Raw genomic sequence first — 19,496 nt, forward strand, 5'->3', positions numbered from 1 at the left:
TTTCAAACATCGATAATTACATTTATTTATTTGATACTTGTTACATAGCACCAGTCAAAAGTCTGGACACCTGCCTTTAATGTATTTATCTCTATTTTAGCTATTTCATATGTGATATCATAACGTGGCATTTCAAAGCATGTGAATTTACTTCAAAAATAAATTCCCTCTGTTTCCATCCATCCATCCATTTTCCAAACTGCTTATCCAACTGGGTTGTGGGGGGTCCAGAGCCTATCCTGGAAGCAATGGGCATGAGGCAGGGAACAACCCAGGATGGGGGGCCAACCCATTGCAGGGCACACTCACACACCATTTACTCACATGGGCAATTTGGCAACTCCAATTAGCCTCAGCATGTTTTTGGACTGTGGGGGGAAACCGGAGTACCTGGAGGAAACCCCATGATGACATGGGAAGAACATGCAAACTCCACACACATGTGACCCAGGCGGAGATTCGAACCCGGGTCCCAGAGGTGTGAGGCAACAGTGCTAACCACTGCACCACCATGCCGCCCCCTCCTTCTGTTTCATACATATTAAATATTGCAACAGCCAATTTTTTCTAATTTGAGAAACAATCAAAGACAACATCGCAGACTCTTGGCATTCCTTCAATCAGCTTCCAGATGTAGCCACCTGGAATGCTACTCCAACAGTCCTGAAGGTGTTTTCACATGTTCCGGGCACAGGTTGGCTACCTTGCTCTTACTCATCGAACAAACTGATCCCGGACCAGCTCCGTAGGGTTCAGGCCGGGGGGGGCGGGGATTGTGGGGGCTCGGTCATCTATCACAGTAAGCCATCTCCTTCCTTGTTCACAAGATAATACTTACTACATAAACTTGAGGGTCGTTTTCTTGTTGAAAAACACATGATTTCAGTAGGTGGTTCCAGACTTTTGATAGGTACTGTAGCTATGTTCCTTCGATTTCAGACACTGAGGAGAAGGCTGTATGACAGCCGCAAATGCTCATGCTAACAGTCAACCTGAAAAACCATGGGCCAGTCGGAGGCTGTCACTAGCCTACATATATACTGTCCTGTAGCAATCAAATTGCCTGTTCATTGCAAGTTGGTATCACATGCATAACTGTAAACATTTTATCAGTAACCCTCTGCCCAGAGTAAATATGAATTATCTTATTAAAGAATAATAAGCGACCATTTAATTCTGTAGCTAACCAAACTAATGCATTGTCAATGAATCCATATCATAAATGCACACAAGCAAGCTAATGTTACAGTAAACTAACTGCAGGCTTAATATGTCCTGAGACCGCAGACTGAGATGAATGCTGGTCTTGATCACTGGAGAGCCAGAGTGCCAAGTCTACCCTATCAGGTTCTAGCCCCGCCCCCTTACCTCTCTCATTCCAGGAGTACGCTGTGGAGTGTTGCTCGTCATGCGAGTATACACTGTATCCGTGCAATTGCTGAAGCATTGCCCGCCTGGAAGCACAACCTACTCCCCCCCGTCCCGCACCAAGAGACAGACAGACAGGCAGTGCCCAACGATCACAGAGAGGGAGAAAAAAAAATCAAATTGAGTATGTGAGCAGTTAGAAAGTGACCTTTGCCCTTTGATTTTACAAGACCGCGCGGCTGTTCTTTCATACTCATTGCCTTAAAAGCTTTTAATATCGGCTAAACAAACACAGTGCCACTGCAAACAGACCAGTTTCTACAGCTACTGGATTAACATGCCATGAGTTGATGGAAATGTCTTCCAGTGCTTTCGCAAATGAGAAGGGTCCAAGGCGGCCTCAAATACATATGAATGCATAATGTAGCCTTTTCACTGGAAGCTGAAGCCCTTGCTGAAGGGTGGAAATCATAGTCGTCATTGTTATTTTAAGCATAAAAACAGGCAACTATTGTTCTCTTGATCAATGTTGCAGTAATACCCCATGGCTGACTAATTGCATATTTGCTTATTTATCTCTGTTACAATGTGTCAGCAACTGAAGAACATAATGGCTCTTTTGTTCACCGGCTTGAGCAGAAGCAACAAATCTGACAGGCAATTTGGAGCCTCCTGGTGTGTTGGTACATGACCATGCCTGAGATGTTTGCCCTTGAGAGCTACACGGATTAGAAGTCCGACAAAACATAGTGGAATTTGGAAGGGATTTGAGACAGGAAGTGGTTGAAGGGTAGGGATGGATGGAGGTAAAGGTGGGGCAACGCCTCAGCAATGCTCAGATGAAGGGCTGTAAAGATGACGATGCACGCATGACACGGTGAATACCACAGACAGTCACATGCTTTCCCCATCCCCAACAAAGTCGGAACAGCATTTCCTATTGCCAAGCCGAAATGCATTAAGAATTTGGGATTATTCACCTTCTACCAGCTTCTCTGATTCACTATCGACATAAGAGCCACAAAATGAATGGGGATGTATTATATAAGTAAAGCCTCATCACAGTAAAAGATTGCGTGCAAATCAGGCATGACTGCTTTTGTTTACATCAATAATGCCACTTGCCCTTTTTCCCTCACTGTCATGCCCTGTTGCAGACCTAATTAAAACTCTGTACCCTTTTCGCCTAATTGGCCATTAATTATTTTAGTTTCCCTGCTGTGGTAGGCTGCTTTAATAATTCAGACAAAGCAGCAGCAAAGAACTGGAGAGAAACATCTTAAGTCACAAACAAAAGCTTGATGGAAGATAAGACAACGGAGGAAGCACTATCTTATCTCCATCTCCATATACATAACAGTTTCTCCCCAATGACAGATTAGTGAGGCAGATTAGCAGGGAGCAGCCCGCTTCATGATAAAACATTTCAGGTGATTCTCACAGCAATACTTTTCAGGCCAGACACTGAAATGCTGCATGTTTAAGCAGATTTATGAGATAACGTGACATTTCAAAGCATGTGAATTTACTTTAAAAATAAATTCTCTCTGTTTCGAGGCTGGACTTATGAGGTGTAAACCGAGGGGAAAATTTCAAAGTGCAAAGAACACGACGGATGCCGATATTTTGTTTCCTGTCCAACTCTGTGGGGATTTCCGAATATACAATAATGAAAACATCTGTGAGACACAGTAGCATTTCAAGAAATTTAATTTGAATTTGCATTTATAAAGAATTGGATTGGATGACCTTTAATATTTTCCTATTAATGAAAAACACACAGAAGCTATGGGTTTACCCTAAGGGATGCTGCCTTATTACAAACGTCAGTGCTGATGTCTCTCCTTCTTAGGTGTACAATACACTGCATTAGAATATGTATCTTTTATAATGACAGATTAAAGGTTCATAGCACTAGTGCAGCAGAACTGCCTAAAGGAATCTTGATCTTGTATTCAGCCTGACATCTTTCACAGAAATACAGTAACTTCTTTCGTGAACTGAATTCTCTTTGAATGCATGTCTGTTCAAGTGCTGGGATAAGTGCTCGAAACTGCCATTAAAGTCTTTTTTCAATGGACCTTGAATACTCTATAGCCTTTTCAGTGATGTCTGATGAAGCAGCCAGGCCTTGGAATGTGACTGATTCGCAAACACTGAGCCTCTGTCTTGGGTGTTTGTAGTAACAATCTCATAACCGGACTACACAACACGTCAATCTGCAGTACGGCAAACTGCCCGTTCCAGAGAACCAGTCCGGAAGCGTCCCCCGTGGCTTGGTGTGGCCCTTCCTGGTGAAAGTAAATATTTGCCACTTCAGCCTCCTCATTATCAGTTATCATGAGTACGACATCAAAACAGATGAGTTATTGCCCACATAGCAATTCAATTCCTCCAGTATCTTTGTTGCATAAATGAGACCTCTTTTGATGTAAAAGCAGGGCTTATTACACCAAACAAAGTCAGCCCCATTATATGAGATTGCCCTTATTAAAATTCCATACATGTTAATGGTTATCATGCAATATAAGCTAATGTTCAGTACTCAATTGTTCAAGTTGTGCTTTATTAACATATTAATTGAAGATTAACAACAATTCTTCCAGTTGATACATCTAAAATCCATCCACAGAAATCTCTAGACTGTCATTTGGGGAAAAAACACAATCCAGAGAATATGTAGAAACAGCTTTTGGTGAAACGCTGAGGTCAAAATGCTGAGTATTTTAAGTAAGGAAGAGAATCAATGACCTTTGTTTAGTAAGTAATGTGGAGCTCAGTAAATAACTCGATATTCTTAGCCTTATTTGGGGCTCATCACTCCTTCAGTCCACGTTAGAAGAACATTAACTTCCTGTTGAGTATTGTGGTTCAACAATGTCTCTGTCAGGGAGGTTCATTTTGTCATCCACCTGGCATGCCCGGCTCGTACGGTCCTTGTGTGCCACGCACCCTGATTATCCTTCTCCAATCAGGCCCAGCTGTACCTTGTTATTTCGTCATGTCTTCTGACTATATCAGTCCACGTCTTGCCCTGCCGTTGGTCCGTCATTGATGTTACCTGATGTGAGTGCTGTTGTTCTGTCCCGCCCCACCCATAGCCGTCTTCCCTGTAATAAATCCCCTGCCTCCTTCCTGCCAGCCTGCCCGTCCGCAACCGCAAACTCTGACACCCCCCCAGAGCGTAGCCATACGCAAAGTATTGAAACCCAGGCATGTCCTACTCAACATGGAAAGTTTAATGCCATTCAGAATTTTGTAAATTAAACCTGACAGGAGATGCTAAACCAAGCTTCCGGCTCTCAATCCCTATTAAAATTACTCATATTCTGTTATGTAAAATAACTTCATAAACAGTTATAGGACCATAGAACCCATAGACCCATAGAACCTTGTGACCAAATAAGGCTGCCTAAACATGTGCCTGAAACATTTATTTAAATTCTTTAAAAAAAATCTATTGGATCCCAAAATCTTCTAGAGTACAGTTTAAAGAAAAAATGTGTACTCCGCAATACTCCTTATGATTATAGCAGGGTGTTACTGGGAGACGAAAAAAATATTTCGAATGCTTACAAGCTTTGATGCTATTTGAAGGAATGTTTCAGGGAGTCTCATTTGACCTGTGCTAGGTATTTGTTAGCGTTCTCCACCCCGCAACAAAAAACAGCACTACAGCAAAAGTCTGGAAAAAGACACGATATGACGTGACATGAGGTTCAAGACAACCAAAGACCTGGCACAATCAGAGGCGTGTAGAGAGACAGGGACAGATCGGGGGTCACAGAATGGGTGGCAGTGTCACCTGGTCAACACAATAAGAGAGAGGAAGTAATGCGTGTTTCTGACAGACGTCCTATTGAACAAGAGAGGCACTGACATTGCTCAAACCTCAACGGGTAGGAGTTTTTCTCAGTTTTTGGGAGAAATGCTAAACATTTATTTATATACAAAAAAAAAAAATGAACTGAGAAATGAAAAAATAGTAGCTGGCAAACAGCCCAGGTCAAAGCACTGAATTATGTAGAGATCATCTGATGGTGCTTGGATGGAAAGCAGTGACCAGTACATGAGCAGCTGACGAAACACTCAGCGTGAGATGTGTAATGAGGCATTACTCATTTTCAGATATCTTTGTTGCTTTAACTGGACTTCCATCGACCTCAGCCTTTGCCCTCATTTTGCAAATTTGTATGATGACACAACAACACAGTTTCTGAGTTCTGAATAATAATTCGACATCATTTTGTTTCCTCTTAATTGACCATAACGAAAACAATAACAGCAAGCTCCCGTTAAAGCACAAGGAAAGCAGCGGGTAATTTCATTTGCAGAAAGGTCAATTCCTGTCTCTTCTGGGAAAAAAAAAAAATTATATATATATATAAATATATGTTGCGCAAGCAGCATTAGAAGATGAATGGAAAACAAGGTTTGACCACATGGTGCAGAAACCCAGGTGAATGCTGAGACCCCTTTGAGTGGGACAGATCCTCTTATCTAGGCATGCAATAGAGATGATGACGGATGTGGGGAGGGGAGCAGGAGGGTGAAGACAGGCACACACCTTCCGTGTGGGGAGCAGGCAACGAGACCTCCATGCATGCGGCCGACTGGACCTTTCGGAAGGGCGGTCGGCTGGGCCCGCGCCGGTTCAGCTTGGGCCTGCCGGCGCCGTAGGGCTGAGAGGTGGGGCTAGTGCAATGTCCATTGACATGATCTGCAACAACAACTGCAAAGCGTTAGCGGAGAACAACCGGATCCAGGGCAGAACGAATGGATCCAGGGCCTAAATGTGTTCGCAGCCATCTTATTGGAAAAGAAAGAGGCGAATAAAGGCAGAGGGTAGGGGATGGGTGGGGGGGGGGGAGGGCGGGGGGGGCATTCAAAAAGCTTCTATCAGATCGTGCCAAAAGAAATATTAAGGAAAAAAATATATATAAATAGAGAAGTAAAAGTGGTAGAAAATATAAATAAGCTGCATTAGTATTTCTGTGTGCTTCTTTGCAACCAGCAAGTAATATCAGCAGGTTCTAAGGCAGTTTAGTGAGTCTCTATTGGCCGCAGACTGAACTGCAGAATGCATGCAAATTCAAACTAGATAAAGGGCCAGGCCCCCATTCAGACTCCCAGCGCCACCTTCGTTCAACAGGATATCACGGCTAATCCACAGTTTATGGCATCTGTGTGTATGGTCCGAAAAAAAACGTTTTCTATGTAAGTGTGTGTGTGTGCGCGTGTCCGTGTGTGTGTGTCTGTGCGTTTTCCCTTTTCTGCACAAAGCTCATTAGACCCCGGATGTCATGGACACCATGGCGTTTCTTGTAAGATCTCTTTTTTCTCCCAAGACAGTAGCAATGCAGCTACCCTAGATGTCACAGGTAGGATGACACCCCTCCTTTGATTTGTCAGTAGAGGGGAATATTTAAGTCATAAAGATGACAGGTAAATGAAATATCCTACATGATTCCTCTGTTGCCAAGTTAGTGCAGACCGGAGGTGTACTGTGCGCACCTCGTCATCTGATGTCACCTCAAAGTCTTCCCAATTAGGAAAGGACGACGGATTTCAGTCCAATAACAGGCACTCGGGGCTTCTTCCCTAACCCTTCATCAGTTAAAACGCTACAGCTCCCCTGCCAGGCTACAAACACAGGCACAAAAGCTTCCGTCTCTCAAGGTACTTTGAGCAAAGCTGTGAAGAGTCTGAAGGCCAGTGAATCAATGCATTAAGTTATAATAGTCTCTGCAAGGGAGTCAGAAATGTCCATTTGGCCTTGTAGAGCTGGCAGTGCCATGAAAAATGATTAATGATTAAATGGTTATGAATAGTAGCAGCATTTCGGCAATGACAAACCAAAAGGAAAATCACACACAGGTACAGAACTAAAGCAATATTTCTAAATAAGCAAATAAAGAGCATAGTCAAGTGCAGAAACAGCAGTCAAGCAGACGTTATTTTGTTCACGTTAAGAGTCACAGGGCAGATCATGGAAGAAACTCATCGTTTCTGCAGACCTAGAGATTGAATTAGATACACCATAATAATTTATATCACAGACAAAAGCAGCTTTAATAAGTTAAACAGAAGCATAAATATGCCTGATATAACCCCCAAAAGGCACAGCCAATTATGCAAAAAAAAAGGCAATTGAAAAAGACACTATTAAAATACGAACCAAAACAATTAATAAATAAATGCAAACATAATGGATTCTCAAAGTGAACACCCAAGACACCCCGACCAAGCTAAACTACAGTATGTATAATTTTATTTAAAAGATAAAGTTTGTTTATGCAGTATTTTAAAAAGAAGCTCAAGGTTTTAAGTCACATGGCTCCTGACTCGACTTGGTAATTTCCAGAAATGTCTGAACAAAAAATATAAAAGCACTTATGCCCCCCCACCCCCACCACCTGAAATGTCTTCTTCGCTGTCGTCTGCCACACACAAACACAAAGCTGTCCCACTCTCACCGTGCAGTGATCCTGTCTGTTTATTGGGCAGGCTATTTATCTAGATTTTGGTCTAAGAGCCACATTTTAATGCATAATAAAGGACCCACTATATAACCACCAGTACATCCTCGCCACATAACTGCATCTGCCATCCAGCAAAACCACTACAAACACTGCGTTAGACACATGATGCTTCAAAAATAGATGAACTGATCTGATGCTTAGATTGATGAACGGATGAATAGGGGAGCGTTTGGTGGAGCAAAGTAGCTAAGTGCAGCGATTCAGCGGGAGATTTCGGTTTGTTGTGACTTTGCAAACCTGCGAAAATGACTGTTAGTGGCCCAGCCAAGGTGCAGGGAGATTGCCTGGAGATATTTATGTGCAGAGCTAATGAGCATGAGATACGGGTGACCTTTGAAAAATCTAGCAGAGACAGATCTTCAAACTTAAAAACAGCCATAGAAAAATGTCACCAAGACTGTCATATGAGTGGAAAATAGATGAACCCGAAAAACCAGGCTATTTTAGCTAGCAAACTTGAAAAAGAAAACCAGTCGTCATCCAATGATGAACCATAACGGAAACAAAAGTAAAATAAAAAATATAAAACCGACAATGAAAATAGCTGGCTTTAGCCTACCGTACCAAGACCAGTCTTAAGATCTGTCGGCAGACTTAACTTTCTGCCAGGTCCCTTAACTGAAACAAAGAAAAAAAAAGCACCAGTTAATTGCAAACTAAAATGAAATAAGAAAAAAAAAGCAAACGATGCAGAAAACAAAAAAAAACACTGTTTTGATAGGCAAACAAAATTGCTAAACAAAAAAGAGAAGTAACCATGACGATAACGTGCGCACATACATTCTTGCAGGCAAAGGTGATTGCGATCACATGCTCAGCAGTCTGCCAGGGCGCCCTGTTTCACAGCCACATACAGCAGAAGTTCATTTGCAGACTTCCAATCATCTGTGTTTTGCTCCAGGACTTTTACATAAACATCATCAACTGTCCGCGCATTTTTAAAAAGTGCATGTCTGTTATAATTTAGCCTGCTGATTGTCTGCGGGTGATTAAACGATCAACGATATCGTACTCCGAGAACTATGCACACATTTGCACACTCATACGCACGCAAACCCGTACAGCTACAGGGATTAAGAATCCGTACTATAGCCTACAATAATCCTCAAAGTAATACCATCATGTTTGCCATCTGCGGTATTTTGTAAACCTCTAAATATGTTCCACAAATGGCGTTCGGATTTTTCAGCAGTTACGCTGAACAAATTTATAAGCGATGTCATGAGTCAAGATAACCTTTGTTGATCCAATCATGATGGCTGAAATGTCATCAGTGAAACATAATAGAAGTAGGATCTATTCTTTGGCACCAAACTTACTGGAACTTAAAATTGAAAATTAGATAGGTTTGTTGTAATGGTACCAGGGAATTGTACTGACAGTCAGGGGTATTGCATTCAGTATCAACATGGCACATCTGTTAGGAGAGGTACCTTACATTCAGAGTCCTCACACTGTTGTTCAGTACAAGCATGAGGCAGAATAATGCAAATACCTATATTATAGACAAACTCTACATATAATATATGAAGGAAATACACAGCCACTGAAAAACTTAAGAGACCAGAGACAAATCTGCATTTTTACGTTTTTGTTCATGTGTCTGCTGGCAGAAGGATACACTGAGCAGCAGGTTGCTTACAAGTTTAAAATTTGAAGCAGGAGACACTGGGAACTGCCAGAAACCAGCCAGGTAGAGGGCGGAAGCGACAGTCTAATGCCAGAGATGACTGTTAACTTTTCTTATGAATAGTAGGATGACGTCAAGTGACCTTCAAAAGGAACAGGAAGCATTAAGTGCAGGTGTGAGGTGCACTGCTAGGACAGTTTCGTATCCCATAAAGCAAGGAAGAAGCCCTTCATTAATGAGAAACAGGGAAGAATCAGGCTGTAGTTTGGAAAAAAAAATATTATTCACAGTTGCCCACCCAGAAATTGAGAAATGAGTGAAACAAATCGTGCTGTGGTCTCTTAATTTTTTCCCACGGCAGTATAATAAACTTACCCCGAAGGGCAAACATTTCAATCATTTTTCCTATCAAACTGACTGCAACTGACTCAAAATACACATAGGAGAACTGTTAAAGGAGACAATTAAAAAAAAAACATGGATGGCAGGAGCAGAGGATGGCAAAGAAAGAATTCAAAGCATTCAAGATGGCCCCCTCTCCTTCCACCCCGGACTGCGGAGGAACACAGTGGTGGCTCTAGCGGACATGAAGCATCTTCACAGTGGCTAAGAAAATCTCAACACAGTAATGACCAAGACAGCATCACAGCTGGAATGGGTTGCACAGGCTCAGCTGGCCATCTTATAAACATAGCATCCTATGATGATGCAGAAGCGCTGGCCAATCAGACGGACAGCCCCGCCTTCATTGCTATGACGGCGTAGCCACTTAGCATGTCTGAGCCCTCAGTCTCCTCACCATTGTCCAGCAAGTAGAAGACAGGACTGCAGTGGTTTGCCTTCAGATTGGGCGTGGGTTTGGGCAGGCTGCAGTGGTCATTGTGAGGGGGGAATGGGTACGAGACTGAAACGAAACCCCAAAATAAGGAAAAGCAAAAGACAAATGGAGGTTTGTGATTGACAGGGACGATTCCACAAGAAAGTCTTTAGAGGAAGGTAGAGATCAATGTTGGGATGTGGGTATAACACTCTAAGTAACTGGCTCTTGAATCTTCTTGTCTGTGTGTGTTTTTTACTGTGAATTCTTAATTAGTTACTAATTATAAATTTTTATTAACTGATAAGCATTACCAGTCTTAATTTTACGTTGTATTTTGTTATGGAATTGCTTTTAAGTGTTAAGAAAGCCAAACAAATATATTTTCCATAATCCTTTGGGGCATTAATTCATTTTTTTTTTCTCAAAGTTTATAAATTGAGGAACCCTGTTTTAGTTCAGACAATCATGCCATGAAGACTCTTAATTGTTTATGAAGGGTCTGTAGCCTGAAGCTATTCCAAACTGCTATGTCTCGATTACAGTTTCTTAAAAGTCAAATAAACACATGATGTCGTTCCGAAATATCATAACATGGATATTCTGGGCTACAGCTCTGGGCTTTTTGCGCATTTTGTTGAATGTTGCAGCCCTACTACAACAACCTGCCAAAGGCCAAGAAAAATACCGAAGTAAAAGTGAAAATACTAAAGTGACTAATCAGAGAAAAGAGCAATAGCTGTATAGGATCAATGGATGCAAATGTTGATGGGAGGGGGCTGAACTTTCCCAGGAGAGACGATGGTGCTTCTCCACCGGCCACAGGAAGATCTCTGATTTCTACAAAGAGCTAAAACACAAGAGTCTGAAGCATCTGGTGCTCCTCCTGAGGTACTGAGAGGGACCAAAAGAACTGCAGCTTCTGCTCTCAAGCTTACTGCCCAAACAAAATTAAATTGAGATTTCAAAGATCTTAACTCTGAATGCACATTTGAATCACTATTCAATTTTGTACAGGAGTGATCTGAAGGAAAAGACTTGTGATAAGTAAGCGTGATGACAGAGGAATGGGACGAATTCCTCTTCAGGGTTCTGGCTTCCAGGAAAATTACTTCTAATAGATCATCTCTCTTTCTAATTTATAACATGACACTGGGTGCATGAGAACATGGCTGGAAAAGAGGGCTAAAATTCTGGGAAGAAGGTCGCAGATATGTCATCCAACTCTGGAGTAATGAGTAAATACAGTGGAACAAGCTAGTTCCAGTGCCAGAGACAGTGTACATTCATTATTTAAGGTTTTCCTTTCTAAGGGTGCATTTGTACTTCTCAGACCAAGACGTGAAGGCAAGAAAAATATCACATGTCATGAAATGTTCAAATAGAACTGCCTCATTTTGCGATTTATATGCGATTTTCCGAAAAGCAACAAAAACATTGACTTTTTACTGTCAAAAGAAAAATGACTGCATTTAGATCAGAGGATCTCCAGCCCACAGCCAGTGCATTTAACAAAATGTGAGGGAATTTGTAAAATCGGCCATCAGTCTAAACTCCCTGTGGTAATGTCCAGTCAAACCTCTGCCTGGCTTTCCTGAAAGGTCGGCACACATATCTTAGTTATGCCACGGGTTATATATGGAAGAGTTCAAAGTAAATCCTTTGTGAGGAATCAAACTGACCTTTTGTTAAACCAGGAACTTACTCGGGTTCTGTTTTGGTGGTTCCTGCTTTCTGAGTGTCACTTGGACCTGGATTTGTTTTTCGCTATAGATTGTTTTTGGACTTGTCTTGTGTTTTCAACTCCGCCCTCATTGTGAATCATTAAAGCCGCCTGCTCTCTTCCTGGAATTCTGAACTCCGTTATTACAGAATGACACACAAGCACCCGTGCATCACATGTGGGCGCCGAACATGTAAGGGATTCAACTTCCCGGATCAGTTTTGTCTTTTCATTTAGCAAAGAAGCAAACATCAGTCATCTGAGAGCCGTCATTCTCTGTCACAATCAGCAGCTTAAGCGGATTCTTCTTTCCCACAAAGAAGTTTTCCCTTTGCCTTTGTTGTGTTTTAGAAGGAGCTGAGTCACAAAGGCAGAGAAGAAGCAACACTAAAGGGGATTTAACCAAGCTGAATAAAGCACATCGTATTTCACCTCATTTTCTTTGCCTCTGGCACACGAGAAATTACTTTGAAATTACGTTTTAAGTAAATTACTAACGGATACATAAAAGTCACAAAGCATGTGGGGATGCCTCATCTATATTCCATAATTTTGTCACTGATTTTCATATTACATAAACATATTACATATTACCATATTAATAGCAAACAATATGTGCTAAATAAACTTTATAATAATGTGTTTAATTCAGTGTATGTGCGAGGGGGGGGGGGGTGGTAGTTCAAATATTCAAAAAAACACACAAACAAATAAGAATGCCACCTGACAATACTTCTCACAAAAGCTAATACATCACACTCATACAAAATCGTATATATTTAAATTGCCCTCTGAGGCCACATTAGCCACCCTGATTGATCGATAGCCATGGGTGACTCTGTCCTTACTCTATTGCCCTATTATTTGAAGGAGGTTAAGGATATGAAAGGCTATGGATATAACTGTTATGCCGAACAGGACATCCCTGTTCTAACAGGGCGTACATGATTTGCCTTATTTTCGTATGCCTGTGTGGAGAATTTTAATTCCAGTAACATGTACATAGTTTTCTGCGTTGATTTCTGCCTCAAACACTATCACAGCCATTAGTGACTAGTTTGAGTTTAAATCTCACATCAAATTCACACTCTTACAGAGGAAAAGTAAAAGCTTCTGGGAGCACTGTGTGGCAGAGTTTCTTTAATGAAGGTTCCTGAGCTGAACTTGTTCAGCAGGCTAGGTGCAAACACATAACCTTTTCAAGCTCTTGCAGTTGTCATAGCCTTGAGCGCAGTCCATTTCAAATGTTTTAATGCAGCTGTAACATTAAACCGAGCAGGCTGGCAACTAACACTAGGCATCATTAGGATTATCCAGGTTACAGACATGACACGTGTAGGTAACTACCAAAATAAAGGAAACAAAGGACTGTAAAGTATATTTAAATCAGGCTCTTGCACACACATGTGATTCCTCAGCATTACCATCCTATCATGCTCAGCAATATGACAGGCAAGCTTAGTTACCCATTATTTTTGGATTGTGGCTCGACAAGGAACGGTGACTCTGAAAAATGGATAATTATCGGGGTACACACAGCATGGGATTCCATGTGAAGGAATTTAGCTTTTGGTATTTCATAAGAAATGGTAGCCAGTGTGCTGTCGGCATGGTGATGCACAGGAAAGATGCAGGGAATGTACAGCAGATGTGCAAACTCCTCCACTCTGGTGTCCGTGCTCGTGACGACCGGCACAGCAGATAAGCAGCTCTGAATGAACTGACTAATTCCACTCCAACATCTGAGTAGGCAGCTTCAACAGGCCTAGTTCATAATGAGGGAGACTCAGTGAATGAACTGCATCTAATAATGCAACATTTCACAGACACTGGGGAGGAGTCACATGGTCTGATGAGTCATGTTTCACCCTGTTCTCAACAAGTGCACAGGTACTTGTTACTCCTGTTAATGAGCTTGTTTAGCTCTCTCGGTATGTTGTTGGTATGTCTGGTGTGGAGTACTGTACAATTTTAATAGTTGGGTTTAGGTCCACTCAACACATTTTTAGTAACAAAAACAATTCTGAGTGACCATGTTCATTCTGTGGCGAAGAATTTATAAACTAATGAGTTTTTCAGAATGATACTGACCTCATCCACAGGGTCTTTGAGTGGTCTGATGACTATCAAAATGATCAAAACCATGTGCCATAGCTGAATTGGTCACTAGACCACAAGCCAACTGTACGCTTAAGGGAGATTTTGGATTATGAGCCAGTATTTTCCGTCACCATCTGCAAAACACCAACAATGAAATGTCTCACGGGCCGATGGTGCCCCCTGCCTCTCGCACAGCTCCAGACACTTGTTTAATTGGTGGCAAAGCACACTGAAGCTGTTTTGGTTGCTCATAATTGCCAACTGCCCTAATCAGACTCTACATGTTGGTCCTCCTATCCATCCATTCAGCCATCCATACACCCTTCTAACCACCTATTCTGGTCATTCTAAGGGGGGAATCTGGAGCCTGTCCTACGCTGCATATAGTACAAAGCTGAATGGGATGCCAGTCAATCACAGGTCACACTTATGCGCACACTAACATACACAATCATACACTGTGGTCGACTCAGAGATGCCAATTAGCCTAACTATGTGTTTGGCCTGTATGTTGGCGTTCCATTTATTTTGGCAGTTACCTGTTTACGTCATAGCATGCGTCAAAGCCCGTATCATTAAAGCTGCAGTTAAGCCTGGAAAGTCCACACCACCGCTGGATACATCTTCCACGGGCTAAGGACGTGGAAAATGTCGAAACACCGGGACACTCCGCTGATACTCACCCGTGGACATTTGGTCACCTTTTTGCCGATGCCCTGGTGAAGGAACTAAAAGTGAGACTCAACAATGGAGGTCACCAAGGACATCAATGTGCCAACGGGCAGAGTAACCGTGTCTTTGTGTAGATGCAGGTCATTAGGCCAGGATGTTGTTACCTGAGGTGGGCGACCTGCTGCGGTCCAACTCCAGAGACACCTGGTTGTCTGTCAGTTCTGTAAGGCCTGGTGCACCAAGCCGGAGGTCAGTTGTATGTCCCGATACAGCCAAAGTGCAAAGAGGGAGAGGGAACCAAAATCACTATCGTCTTACTCATACTGGCCACTCTATAGCCAACATTCCATTGTCAAATTCCAAAATGTATTACTCTCGTTCTCAGCCATCAAAATTGTCCAGCAATTTAATTTGTCTAGGGATACCTAGCCCTGTGGTAAATAACATCAAAATTATACCTTTCTTTTTTTGAATATTTAAATATTCCTCAATTAATTGAACCCAATAACACAGTTTATACACAGAGGTTGTTTTTTACTTCATTACTGAAAATGGAAATTGTTGAATAGACTGTACAGCACGTGACATGGTGCGTTCAAAATGTGCATTTGTATTCATCTTTAATTTTCCATAATCTGACAGCTGTTCTCATGCTGAACACGCTTATCCTTTTCCTTATATTTAGCTGCTCACTTCTAATTCACTAAACTCACTGGAACTGTGGTCTTTTAAAAGAATATCAGAATCGTTTAATAATGCAGACTTCTGAACTGAGAGGAAGGAAATGCTGCCTATTCCCTGATCAACTCTTTTTCTCATCTTACAGTATAAAACAGGAGAAAAGAGTTCTGTGGGTCCTTTCGGTACCGCAGTTCTCCCTCTGCAGGACCAGGCACTGTTACGCAAGAAGAAACCCTTTTTTTTTATCATTTTCACCATTACAGATAACCCCAGAATTTCAAAAGGTGACTAAATACGATCAATTCGGGTGGTAAACAGCAACCGAGAAGGACATGCTGATGAAGCACTTTAGCCAGGGCCGAACTGGGGGCCCCTGGGCTAAAGTCATTGTTGGGGCCCTACCAACAGCTGAAAATGCTGCTGCAACAACCCGAAAAAATTATTTGCCCCCCCACCCCTCTACATCTCAAGACCTTGGGTGACAACCTAGATTAGCTCATGCATAAGTCCAGCCTTGGTTTTGGGACATGGCCAGTGGGCCAACTGGCCAAATCAGTCACTTGAAGAATTATCTAGATAAAGGGCTTGCATTAAACAAAATGTTCTCAATTGCAGGTCCCCCCTTTAAATAATACTAAGACACATTTCTTTTTTGTCTTTTGTTCAGGTGTGGAACAAACTGTCCTTCTCAGCCCTGATTTGTCCTTCTGGTGTGCTCCTCAACAGGAATCCATCCCCCCCCCTCCCCCCCCCCGCCTTCAGCGAGGCCGCACTTACTCTGGTAAGACGTACGAATCCTTTTCTTTGAATCTGAATAAAAGTTAGACAGGCCACGCATGCAAATGTTGTCTGCCAGACAGCATGCCGTCACAGCAGCAGCCACAGTGGATGTATATGGGGAAAGAAGAGAAGTGTGGTGAGGAGGAGACAACAGCCACTGGGTCCAGAGGAAGGGGACCCCAAACTCAAACAGTCTCAGGATAAACAGGGGGAGGGGAAGCCAACCAAGATCCAGTTACGTTGAGGGGAAATACAACGTCAAGGGCGGGATGTTATCCTATAATGAAAGCAAACCAATATTAGCATTTCAGTCTGATAGCCAACAAGCTCACTTTAAGATTATGAGCTACCAGACTCCCAATGGCAATTCTAGGACTTTATAAAGTGGGGGCAAAGAGGGGCCATAATTCATACAGAGGGGCCAACCATATCATTAGCTAATGGTATGTTTTGATTTGCTGAGTGACAGGGGAGCAGAGATTCCAGAGACCAATCAGCTTTCACCTGGAGCCAGTGCCCCTGAATTCATCCTTGCAGGGATCCATTTGTGAAGGTTTTGCTGCATTAATAAACCCTCTACATGAAAATGTATAGATGTACATTATAACTGAGGTTTTGGTTGGCAGAAATAATGAAGTGTGAGGGGGCTGGTGGCTGTTAGCTAAATCATATACAGAAAAAGCAACACTGGGATGAAAGCTGATTCTGTGTGACAAAATGCACGTAATAAACACAGGAACCAGAAGAGCATCACAAAAATATTGGAAACATGTCTTTATATGTTTTTCTTTTTTTTTTCGAATGGTTTATGAAGCAGTTGTTTATAAAACCAAGAAATCATGTTGCTGAAATAAACGTTTAGCAACATTATTAAAGATTCAATCTGTAAGTTTCAAATATTTTAATACATTTATATGAAAACTACCTTACAGATTTATAGCTATGTAAAAGAATTTGCTGTAACACAATGCGTAGTAATATGTTACAAAGCCTGAATATCGTAAGTGAAAAAACCAGAAGAATTTAATCCAACAAAAAACACCGCGAATCTTTCAATGTAAGACATCGTAACGTAAGGCTGATAGTATCGGAAGCGCGAGTGACTATGGACATGTATAGAAATATGTGAAACACCTACACAGGATAGCATAACTAATACACACACAACCAACACTGATATCAACATAACAAATGGCGAGGACTGGACACTGAACAGGGAAATATGCTCCACAGTCAACAGACAGAACTCAAACAAAACTGTGATATAGCCCAACAAGAGCCACGTCAACCTGGACCTTTAAGGAAAACTGGCTCCTTTATATTCAGCTAGATTACTGTACACGCATCTTTACATTCTAATCTCATCTAAGACTAGGATGCTCTTGCCTTTCACAGGAGCAGTTGACTTTTGAAAGTCTGGCCCGAGAAGCTCAAGATGGCCAATCTTGCTGGATAACAAAGGTACGTCTTACACAAACGAATATGCTATTAGCACCTGTACAGTGAGTGGAGAGAGGAGTAGAAGTGGGACAGTAGCCAACACCAGCACTAGCACCAGAACCAGAACCTGGAACAGTGCAGATTAATAATGCGGATGCAGTTATCTACAGTGAAGTTGACATTCGAGAGAGATGTAACCAAGCGGGACGAGGAGAAAAGGACCATGCAAGGTAGAGAGGGGAGCATGCAGTCTGGGTGAGTGTGTATGTGTGCCTGCAAGCATCAAACTATGCCTAGTTAGGGTAGAGAGTTGTGTTAGCACCTCAGTGTCAAAACATACATGTACGCATGAATGAGACTGTATCCGTCTGCAATTGTGTGCATAAAGAAATCTAACAGCATGTCCATCTGTTTACACATGAATCTGCCTGTATACATGCCAACTTTGTCAGGGTTTATGAACTGCATGTTTATCTGAGTGCATGTGTCTTGCGTGGGCATGCACTGGCACGTGACAGGAAAGGCAGAGCCGGAAGTGGCAGGAGTTCTTGCGGGACACATGCAGGCAGAGGCACGAGCTGCGTACCTGCAGCGAACTGCCTGCTCTTGCGTGGCGAGCGGGTAAGGCGCTGGTATGGGTCGTTTGAGCCGTACAGCTCCAGGGTGCTCATGCACAGCAGGACGTTCTTCTGGAGGTAGTCCACCACGACCAGGCCATTGCAGTTCCCCAGAGCCAGCCTGGTTACAGTCGAAAGCGGAAGTGAGCCCTCGAATTAACCCGCCAGTTACACATGCACACGGTGAGCTCCTGCCGATGGATGGCGATGAAGGACGGGGTGGATCTGCCCAATGGATACTCATTAGATTGATTTTACCCTTGCTGCTTGTACATAATTTAAGATCTTCTTTCATTTCCTTCTAATTCCCCTGGATGGCCCACCCACCCAGCCGCAGTATTGTGCCGAGCCCGTACTCTGCTGCAGCTCATCAAAGGTGTCCTCAAAACAGCCTTCTTCTTGACTGAACTGATTTGCTGACTCTGTATTCAGCGGTACCTCTGTTATGCTTTTACCCAAACTATCCTCTGCTTACGAAATACTTGATTGACAGCAGGGCTGGAGTGTGATTAGCAGGAACATAGAAGAATCGATCTTAAAGTGATTCCAGCGAAGAAGGAGAATAGAATAGGCAGGAGGTTTATAAATGCATAGATGAATAAGGTGAGGTCTTTGGAAAATGTGCGGATGGATTCATAGCTCTGGTGTAGAGGAAGTGATACAGAAGTGGTGACAAGGAGCCCAGTGATCTTTTAGAGTACGAGAATAAATAAAAAGTCACATACTCAGTAAAGAAAAGAATGTCAATGAGGGAAGGGGGCAGTAGAAAACAGATTACATAATACACAGGCAACAGTATAGAGGGATGAAGAGGGCGAGAAGGAAAAGGAAAGCATGAGGCAGCAGGAGAAGAAGGTGAAGGGAATGTTGCTTACAGGCTGTAGGCGGAGTTTATGTCGAGGCTGGTGATTTGCTGTGGGGGTTCCCCATCCACCCAGAGGAGCTGCACCACCAAGTCGGCCTGATAACCTGGGGGCATGCGAATCGGTCGGTTCTTCACCCTGGGGGGGGGTGGAGTCAGCGAGATGAGAGAGTGTGAGTGAGAAAGAGCGTGTATGGGGGGTTTTCCCACTTCATGTGGGTTTCCTCTGGGTTCTGCTCTCAGTTGCGTGGTTAAGGTGACCAA

General features: G+C 42.6%; 1 protein-coding gene across 14 annotated transcripts in view; it reads right to left on the reverse strand.

Annotated features, from left to right (window-relative positions):
- The window catches only part of LOC125709747 (syntaxin-binding protein 5-like), a 113,803-nt gene that overhangs the window by 11,543 nt on the left and 82,764 nt on the right, over positions 1-19,496 (reverse strand). The window contains exons 17-25 of one of the 14 annotated variants that reach the window (XM_048978499.1): positions 19,246-19,371; positions 18,340-18,491; positions 17,809-17,880; positions 16,311-16,382; positions 15,017-15,082; positions 14,864-14,896; positions 8,475-8,528; positions 5,936-6,088; positions 1,369-1,467 (exon numbers count right to left, since the gene is read on the reverse strand). In XM_048978499.1, the coding sequence (XP_048834456.1) occupies positions 1,369-1,467; positions 5,936-6,088; positions 8,475-8,528; positions 14,864-14,896; positions 15,017-15,082; positions 16,311-16,382; positions 17,809-17,880; positions 18,340-18,491; positions 19,246-19,371 (827 nt within the window). Of the gene's footprint in view, positions 1-1,368; positions 1,468-5,935; positions 6,089-8,474; positions 8,529-10,339; positions 10,445-14,863; positions 14,897-15,016; positions 15,083-16,310; positions 16,383-17,808; positions 17,881-18,339; positions 18,492-19,245; positions 19,372-19,496 lie in introns of all 14 variants that reach the window. The other 13 variants (XM_048978513.1, XM_048978501.1, XM_048978500.1 and 10 more) reach the window with 13 other exon arrangements.

Source organism: Brienomyrus brachyistius, chromosome 16 (genome assembly GCF_023856365.1).
Source record: "Brienomyrus brachyistius isolate T26 chromosome 16, BBRACH_0.4, whole genome shotgun sequence".
Lineage (NCBI taxonomy): Eukaryota > Metazoa > Chordata > Actinopteri > Osteoglossiformes > Mormyridae > Brienomyrus > Brienomyrus brachyistius.